Source organism: Rhincodon typus, chromosome 4 (assembly GCF_021869965.1).
Source record: "Rhincodon typus isolate 14 chromosome 4, sRhiTyp1.1, whole genome shotgun sequence".
NCBI classification, from domain to species: domain Eukaryota; kingdom Metazoa; phylum Chordata; class Chondrichthyes; order Orectolobiformes; family Rhincodontidae; genus Rhincodon; species Rhincodon typus.
The window spans coordinates 112921292-112931213 of record NC_063335.1 but is presented as its reverse complement, the minus strand read 5'-3'; the positions used below and the strand labels follow the sequence as shown (position 1 = coordinate 112931213).

Here is a 9922-nt window from a genome sequence, read left to right as displayed (position 1 = left end):
TGCATTTCCATGTGATATCAAGAAACAGTTGGAGACACTGGATACTGCAAATGCTGTAAGCCCTGACATCATTCTCAAAATATTACTGAAGTCTTGTGCTCCAGGATGAGGTCAAGTATGTGTTCTCCCTCTTGTTGGTTCCCTCACCACCTGCCGCAGACCCAGTCTAGCAGCTATGTCCTTTAGGACCCGACCAGCTCAATTAGTAGTCCTGCTGCCGAGCCGCTCTTGGTGGTGGATGTTGAAATTCCCCACCCAGAGTACATTTTGTGCCCTTGTCACCCTCAGTGCTTCCTCTAAGTGTTGTTCAATACAAAGGAGTACCGATTCATCAGCTGAGGGAGGGCGGTACATGGTAATCAACAGGAGGTTTCCTTGCCTATGCTTAACCTGAAGCAATGAGGCTTCATGGGGTCCAGAGTCAATGTTGATGACTCCCAGGACAACACCGTCCCGATTGTATATCACTGTGCTGCCACCTCTGCTGAGTCTGACCCGGACATATCCAGGGATGGTGTCTGGGACATTGTCTGTAAGTGAGCATGACTATGTCAAGCTGTTTCTTGACCAGTCTGTGAGACAGCTCGCCCAATTTTGGCGATAGTAGGAACTGCAGATGCTGGAGAATCTGAGATAACAAGGTGTAGAGCTGGATGAACCCAGCAGGCCAAGCAGCATCAGAGGAGCAGGAAGGCTGACATTTTGGGTCTAGACCCTTCTTCAGAGAGAATTTATTTTCGCTTTTCCAGCAACTTCTGTTTTTGTTCCTGATTTATAGCATCTGCTTTTGGTGGTTGAGAGTCAATCACTTTGCTGTGGGTCTGGAGTCATATGTAGGCCAGACTAGATGAGGATGCCAGGTTTCCTTCCCTGTAGGACATTAGTGAACCAGATGGGTGTTTTGGACAATCAACAATGATTTCATAGTCATCAGTAGATCCTTAATATTAGATTTTTAAAATCTGAATTCAAATCCTAGCATCTGCAATGGCAGGATTTGAACCTGGGTCCCCAAAATATTTGTCAGTGTATAAATATTTGAACACTTGATTTTTTCCATCTTGAAGTACAGGGGAAGAAGATATATGGGAACACCACCCCCTGCAAGTTTCCCTCCAAGCCATCCACCATACTTGGAAACATCCTGACTTCCTTCAGTGTCCCTGGTTCAAAATTCTGCAATTCCCTCCCTATAAGGGCATGGACTGCAGTAGTTCAAGAAGGCAGCTCACCAACATCTTCCCAAGGGCAACGAGGAACTAGCAATAAATGCTGGCCCAGCCAGCGTTCCTTTAATGGATTTGAACAAAATGCATTTTCTATGAGGAACAGCTCTCAGGGAAAGAATTGAAAAAAAAAAGTACATTCTGCAAAAAATATACGTTTAAAAAGCTGTCCTTTTTTTTCCAGCGGGTGGGAAGACGCCTCTGTTGTAGGGACTCATGTGCAGGGTGAACTGCTGTGTTTGCAGCAAGACCTGGGAGTTCTGCAGAGCGGAAACAGAGGGAATTAACACTCAGGCGAACAGGGCTGGGTACATACGAAATGGGTAAAGGACAAGTCTGGAACTGATGCTGAACTGAGAAACGGCTCCCTCTACCGCCTTCCACTGGACTGCTCTGTGTATGTGTGTGTGTGTGTGTAAAATTTAAAACCTATTTTCTTAAATCACACGGTTGCAGATGTTTAACGAAACAGGATTGGAGCAGAAAAAAAACCAACAAATTGGCGATTTAAAATAAACCATCCAGGCGTCAAGCAGTTTGCAGGAAGTGTCTGAGATTGGTCTGTGTTTCTTGTGTGTGTTGGATGGGTTTGACAGAAGAAGTTAATCCTGAGTTAGAGAGATGGGCCACGGCACGGGGCAGGCTGGAGAACGAATCAGTCACTGGGTCTGACGAGTCCCAAACTGCTCGAATAAGAACCCAGACTGCTCAGGAATTCCTTCTGTTTATAGAGAAATATTTTCGAAGTTTGGCAACTTCACAGGGAAAGCTGTGCCTCTGAAACCCAGCGTTCCCTCCCAAGGGCTTCTGGTGAGTTGTGTGTTTGACAGCCGTGTGTGCCTCAGCTGGAGATAACCAGGTCTGAGTGTGTATCAGAGAGAGAGTGTAACCCCAGCTCAGAGAGAGAGAGAGAGTCTGTAACGCCAGCTCATAAAGAGAAAGACTGTAACCCCAGCTCAGAGAGAGAGACTGTAACCCTAGCTCAGAGAGAGAGACTGTCACCCCAGCTCAGAGAGAGAGACTGTAACTCCAGCTCAGAGATACAGAGACTGTACTGCCAGCGGAGGCACACAGAGACTGTATTCCCAGCACAGGGGCTCAGAGAAATATTGGATTCCCAGCAGAGACAGAAAGACGGGATTCCCAGCACAGAGGCACAGAGAGACTCTAATCCCAGCACAGACACACAGAGAGCTGTACTCCCAACACGGAGACTGGATTCCCAGCACAGAGAGAAACTATTTTCAGCACACACAGGGAGACACTATTCCCAGCACAGACAGAGACTGTATTCCCTGTGCAAAGATACAGAGAAAGATTGTATTCCCAGCAGAGGGACAGAAGGTGACTGTATTCCTTGCACAGAGACACAGAGAGATTGTATTCCCAGCACAAGAGACAGAGAGAGACTGTATTCCCATCACATACAGAGACGGTAATCCCATTATAGACACAGAGAGAGGCTGTATTCCCACGACAGACACAGAGAGACTGTATTCCCAGCACAGAGACAGACTGTACTCCCAGCACACACACACACACAGATTGTATTCCAGTACAAACATACACACACACAAGCGCGCAGAGACTGTACTCACAGCACAGAGACAGAGACTGTACTCCCAGCACTGTAACACAGAGACTGTATTCCCAGCACAGAGACTGTACTCCCAGCACTGTAACACAGAGAGACTGTATTCCCAGCACAGAGACTGTACTCCCAGCAGAGACCTACACAAAGGTACTGTACCCCCAGCAGAGACAGAGAAGTGACAATGGCTAATAGATACTAATTCCAGGATAGTGTTCAATTAGACAGTCAGAGAGAGAGAGAGAGAGGGACTGTAAGCGTCCCATGAGCCGGGGGAGGGGAGGGATGAATGCAGCTGAGAAATAGAGAGAAGGCTGCGAGCCCAGACAGGAGAACTCCCCAGCCTCTCTCTCTCTCTCTCTCTGTGTGTGTGTGTGTGTGTGTGTATGTATACATGCGGGGGACAGTATTTGAGACACGGAATACATACATTAACCCGATCAGTTTGATGGGCCGGAGCTCGACCTGATCACCCACAGAGAGAGAGGGAGAGGGAGGAGCGAGGGAGGTAGGAAACTGTGTGTGTGTGTGTGTGTGAGAGAGAGAGGGACAGCGAAAAAGACAGAGAGTGTGCGAATCAGGGAATAAAGGGGCGGCGGAGAGAGAGAGAGGTGTGAGTGTTGGAAGGACTGCAGTAAGAGAGAGAGAGAAGGGAGAAAGACACTGGGGGAGAGAGTGGTTGTGTGAGAATTAAGGAAGAAAGAGAAAGCGGGGAGTGGGGTGGAAAGACAGAGGAGGAAGGGAGAGAAAGAAGAAAACAGTCAGGGAAGGGGGAGGGAGAGACAGAGTGTGAGAGAGGAGAAAACACAGAGTGGGGGGTGAAGAAAATAGACGGGGAAGTGGGGAGGAGAGGGATAATGTGTGAGAGAAAACAGAGGAGGAGGAGAGGGAGAGAGTAGAAAATAGGGAAGAAGAGAGTGTGTGGCAGAGGAGAAAATAGAGGAGGGGAGACAGAAGAGGAGAAAATAACCAGGGAAGGGGGTAAGGGGAGAGAGAGAGGAGAAAATAGACAAGATAAGGGGAGGAGAGAGAGAGTATGTGAAAGAGAGGAAATACGGAGTCGGAGAGGAGAGAGAGAGAGTGTGTGAGAGTGGAAGAGAATATAAGGAAGCGGGGAGGAGAGAGAGTGTGAGAGAGTGGAGGAGAAGAGAAGGAAGCGGGGAGGGGAGAGAGAGTGGAGGAGAACATAAGGAAGCGGGGAGGAGAGAGAGTGTGTGAGAGTGGAGGAGAATATAAGGAAGCGGAGAGGAGAGAGTGTGTGTGAGAGTGGAGGAGAATATAAGGAAGCGGGGAGGAGAGAGAGTGTGTGAGAGTGGAGAAAAGGAAGCGGGGAGGAGAGAGACAGTGTGAGAGTGGAGGAGAAAGAAGGAAGCGGGGAGGAGAGAAGAGGGAGAGGCAGAGTGTGGGAGAGGAGGAGGAGGAGAGGCTGGGAAGCTGGGGGTCTCACTGAGAAGTTAGTGCGTGCTGGAGTTGGCTGCAGTGGGTCTCTCCGGGGCTCTGTGTGTGGGTGTGTGGGGGGCTCTGTGTGTGGGTGTGTGGGGGTGTGTGTGGGTGGGTGTGTGTGGGTGTAGGGGGTGTGTGTGGGTGGGTGTGTGTGGGTGGGTGGGAGTGTGTGTGGGGGAGTTTGTGTGTGGGGGAGTTTGTGGGTGGGGGGAGTGTGTGTGTGTGGGTGAGTGTGTGTGTGTGGGTGAGTGTGTGTGGGTGTGTGGGTGGGTGGGAGTGTGTGTGTGGGTGGGAGTGTGCGTGCGTGTGTGTGTGGGTGGGGGTGTGTGTGTGTGGGGGTGTGGGTCTAATGCGGCCCAGTGCAGAGCCACAGTCACACACAGTGCTGCCCTGAAGATGTAACATGGCGTTAGCTGGCAGCGGGTGCTTGTTCCTGCTGCTGCTGTGCCACGGGCTGGCCGAGCGGTCTGGCCGCTGGGAGCGGAGCGGAGCGTCGGCATCCGAGGGGCCGAAGCGGCTGCCTCACCCCTTGCTCTACTTCGACCCCCGCGACGTGAGCAATCTGCGCCAGAAGTCCCACAGCAGCGGCCATTCAGCCATCACCCGGGCTATCAGGAACGCTGTTGGTACCATGTTGGGCAAACCCAGCTTCTACCTCCCCCCCAGTGACTACCTCAGCTTCTCTGCCAAGTGGAACGAGGTCTATGGCAACAACCTTGGGGTGCTGTCCCTCTATTGCCTCCTGTACCCAGAGGACCAGGCAGCTCTAGACTTCACCCTGGACTATATGGACCGGATGGCCAGTTACCCTCAGTGGCAGGTCAGGGTGGCACCCAACGACGAGGTGCCAGTCGCCCACTCCCTGACTGGCTTTGCCACGGCTTTTGACTTCCTCTACCCGTCCCTGGATGCAGCCCGGAGGCAGAGCTACCTGGAGAAGATCCATGGGGTCACCAAGGAGCTGTACGAATTCTCCAAGTACCGGGCTTGGGGTAAACACTACCTGCATAACCACCAAGCAACCAACATTGTGGCACTGCTGGTGGGCGCTCTGGTGCTGAGCCCCCACCGGCCCCAGACTGCCCTGTTGTGCAAGCAGATCGCCGTCGATGTGATGGAGAAGACCATGTTCCTGCTCGACCATGTTGTGGACGGCTCCCTGGATGAAGGTGTTGCCTATGGCAGCTACACCGCCCGCTCCATCACCCAGTACGTGGCCCTGGCGCTGCGCCACTTCCACCTCAACCACACCGGGAGCCCCTGGCTGAAGCAGCATTTCTGGTTCTACTACGCCACCCTGTTGCCTGGCTTCCAGAGGACTGTGGGCATCGCTGATTCCAACTACAACTGGTTCTATGGCCCAGAGAGCCAGCTCGCTTTTCTGGACAGGTTTGTGCTCACTCGCTGCTCACTAAATCCCTTCGCGTCCCCCACCGATGCCAAGTCAAAGTAGAAAGCGGGTTGGGTCGGGGCTGGGATTACAGAATTGTCGTGGCGCCAATGGATGCCATTCAGCTTATCACACCTGTGCCAGTTCTACCTCCGAATGCTAATCTCCTAACTTTTTCCATATCCCTGCACACCATATCTATCCAAATAATCATTGAATGCCTCAACCGAACCTGCCTCCACCACATGTCCAGGCAGCACATTCCAAACTATGTGGAACAGATTTTGATTTTTGCTTCATTTGCACATCACTTTAAACTATCGGTCTCTTACAAGAAGGAGCAGTTTCTCTCCTCCATCCACGCTGTCCAGCCTGCTTACAGTTATTGAAAATGATCTATCAAATCTCCTCTCAATCTTCTTCTCTCCTCAAAGTCCCAACTTCTTCAATCTCTATCCTCATCTCTGAAAACATCAGAATTGAGATTGATAGATTGTTAAACAAAATCAACATACTGTGGATGCTGGAAGTCTGAAATATAAACAGGTATGAATACATATATTTCTTTAAATAGAAAGCCAGAAAGTCTGGCAGCATCTGCAAAGACACAAACAGAGTTAAGTTTCAGGTCTGATATGAATCTCTTTCACTTCCGAAGAAGAATCATATTGGACTCAAAATGTTAACTGTTTCCCCATCCACAGATACTGCTGGACCTGCTGAGCCTTTCATTCAGTTCTGTTTATATTCCAATAATTCTTTTTGGTGGGCAAAATGTATGAAAGGTGAAAGATCCACACTGACAGAGATGGAGTTAGAATACTGGTCATAGAGTCTTAGAGATGTATAGCGCGGAAACAGACCCTTCGGTCCCACTTGTCCATACCGACCAGATATTCTGAATTAATCTAGTCCCATTTACTAGCATTTTGCCCATATCCCTCTAAACACTTCCTATTCATATACCCATCCAGATGCCTGCTATCTGTTGTAATTATACTAGCCTCTATCACCACCTCTGACAGTTGATTCTATACATGCTCCACCCTCTGTGTGAAAAAGTTGCCCCTTAGGTGCCTTTTAAATCTTTGCCCTCTCACTTTCAACCTATCCCCTCTCGGTTTGGGCTCCCCTACTATTGAAAAAAGACCTTGACTGTTCAAATAAAAACCAAAATAACTGCGGATGCTGTAAATCAGGAACAAAAGCAGAAGTTGTTGGAAAAGCTCAGTAGGTCCGGAAGCATCTGTGAAGAGAAAGTCAGAGTTAACGTTTCAGCTCTGGTGAGGGTCCTGTTCTGAGGAAGGGTTAACTCTGATTTTTTCTTCACAGATGCTGCCAGAGCCACTGAGTTTTTCCAGCAACTTATGTTTTTGTTCCTTGAATGTTCACCCTGTCCATGCCCCTCATGATTTTATAAACCTCTAAAAGGTCACCTCTCAGTGCTCCAGGGAAAATAGCCCCAGCCTATTCAGTCTCTCCCTAATGTTCAAACCCTCCAACCCTGGTAACATCCTTGTAAATCTTTTCAAGTTTCATATCTTTCCTATAGCGAGGAGACCAGAACTGAACGCAGTATTTCAAAATGAGCGTAACCGATGTCCTGTACAGCAGCAACACGACTTCCCAACTCGTCCACTCAAGCCAGCAGCGCACAAATTCGGGGCAGGCATAGGCCACTCAGCCTTCAAGCCTGTTCTGCCCTTTAATAAAATCATGTAATCTCAGATCTGCGTTCCTGCTTACCCGCAACAACTTGAAGGATGGCACAGGCTGGAGCTGAATGACCTCCTCTGTTTCCCATTTCCAGCTGTTTTCACCTTCAAACTTATCCATTTCAGATCCTTTTATTGAGACCACAATCACTGTGTTTTCCATTTGTACGAAGAGAAGCCACGTGATTATCCTGAATCCCAAAATATTTCTATTTAAAGTTATTCGGAGCTCAGCCTGGCATTTTCTGACTAATTGACATGTTTTCAATCATGTTCTATTATTGGCTGTATGGTTGTTTTGAGATTATCTAATGGGATTGGTTTTAGAACAAAACAAAGCATGTTTGTAGCTTCTTCAGAAGTTGCTTTGAGCTTGTGGGATGTGTTGAGGCAGTGGGAGTGCTTGATAGCACGACTAAAGGAAGGGAATGTAATCTTAAGTTTGAAAGTTAGATTCAGCTAGATTCAGAATCACTGTGTCTAGAACAACAGACATGTCTCAGTGCCTGAATAAACCAGTGATTGAGAAGCATTGTGTGATTTGATATGTGGCAAGATTGTAGTCTGGAAGCATTGTTGTGATATTTCCTCGCCTTACCTTATTCTCTATTTCTCCTTCTCCATATAGCTTTCAAATTTAGCTGCATTTGTCTAGCAAGAATTGGATAGCTGGGACTCAGACAGCCGACTGATGCCCACCTTGAGTTTTGCTTCAGTTGAAGTCAGTGAGATGTCACATTGTATGGGGATGTCAAAATGGGAAATGACCCCTAATCTCACAGTTATATTAGGTCCATCTCCTTCCCAAGGCTACATACTAACTACCAACTCAAAGAAAAAGTTTGTCTTGCAGTTTTAATATTGTTGTAAATATCTTTTCGAAGTTTAACAAGTAAGACACTCTCTGAAAGAGTACAGAAAGTAATGTGAGTCAAGTTTATTTTTATTTCAAAATATATTTTATTTATAAAAGAAATTACAAAGTCTCCAAAGCTGTTTGGATCTGTACAAAAACAAAAGTTGCTGGAAAAGCTCAGCAAGTCTGGCAGCATCTGTGAAGAAAAAGTCAGAGTTAACGTTTCAGGTCCGGTGACCCTACCTCAGAATGGAAGGAGGGTTTCTGAAAAAGGGTCACCAGACCCGACATGTTGCTTCTGATTTTTTCTTCACAGATGCTGCCAGACCTGCTGAGCTTTCCCAGCAACCTCTGTTTTTGTTCCTGATTTACAGCATCCACAGTTCTTTCAGGATTTTTTGGATCTATACAGTAGCATATGAAGAAAACAAACAAACATTGGAGTTTGAATTTATCCAACAAGCGAACCAAAGGCATCTCTTACTTAGGCACTGCACTATTCTAGTGCAGTGTTAAAATGGATTAATAAAATACTTCAGGCCGTCTAAGAGCTCCTGCACACTTTTCAAACTTGCCAATTTCTGTAAACATTGTTTGAGAGCCAATGCCCTCAATTTCGAACCTTTTTAATGTAACTGTTTCCAAGTTAGCATTTTGCTTGTGATTGTAAGTTCAACACTCTTCTGGATCTAATTAGCTACTGAATGAAAAGAAAGTCTTGCTTTTCTAACACATCTTTCCTGACCTGATGGAGTCCTAAAATGCTTTACAGCCAATAAAGTACTTTTGAACTATTGCTGTTGTAATGTAGGAAATGCAACAAACAATTTGCATGTAATAGTTTTCCTCAAAACAGCAGTGTGAGAATGATCAGATAATTTACTTTCAGTAATGTTGAATCAAGGATCAGTGTTGCCCAGGACACCAGGTAGAGGTCCCTCTTCCAAACTATTGTTCTTTTTCCTTCAGTTAGTGGATGTGAACATCATTGGCTAACCTAACATTTATTGCCCATCCCTAAATTGCCCAGGAGGCATTTAAGAGTCAAGCATATTGCTGTGGATCTGGAGAGTCACATGTAGGCCAGACTGGGTAAGGATGGCAGATTTCCCACCCGAAAGGATAGTAGTAAGTTTTAATGATAAGGCCACACAGTTGCTATTAGCCTAGCTTTTTGTTTCATTCTAGATTTTCATTGAATCAAATTTCAGCAACTGTCATGTGCTATAATCTTAGACTGGGTTTCTGGTCTAGTGATATCAGGGCAGTGGGAGTTTTAACCTAAGAAAGGAGACAGAGCCTGAATTTTAAAGATGGCATATCCAACTGTGCCTTCTGTATTGTCACTGGATAGTCCACTGAGTGGTACAGTTTGGCCTCACAAATCCTTTTTTCATTTATTGGATCCTGTCTTCCATCTAATGACAGACCTTTCTTTCTGTTTGTTTTTCCCCATCTCCCACTCTTTTAAAACCTGTTATGTTTCGGACTTCTTACATTTCTGATGAAAAGTCATCAACTCTGTGCATTGTTTTGCAGTTGCTGCCTGACATGGCTGAGTATTTATAGCATTTGTCAATTATATTAATCCGAAGGATACAGGGAACGAGATATTTCTGTGACATGGAGTGATTGGCGACACTGGGTGGTTTATACAGTGTGGAGCTGGAGGAACACAGCAGGCCAGGCAGCATCAGAGGA

General features: G+C 47.0%; 1 protein-coding gene across 1 annotated transcript in view; it reads left to right on the top strand.

The window, feature by feature from the left end:
- Positions 1-4591: 4591 nt before the first annotated feature.
- The window catches only part of LOC109930725 (dermatan-sulfate epimerase-like protein), a 35053-nt gene continuing 29722 nt past the window's right edge, over positions 4592-9922 (top strand). The window contains exon 1 of the mRNA XM_048596317.1: positions 4592-5649. Within this exon, the coding sequence (XP_048452274.1) occupies positions 4664-5649 (986 nt within the window). The 5' untranslated portion in view covers positions 4592-4663. The remainder of the gene's footprint in view (positions 5650-9922) is intronic.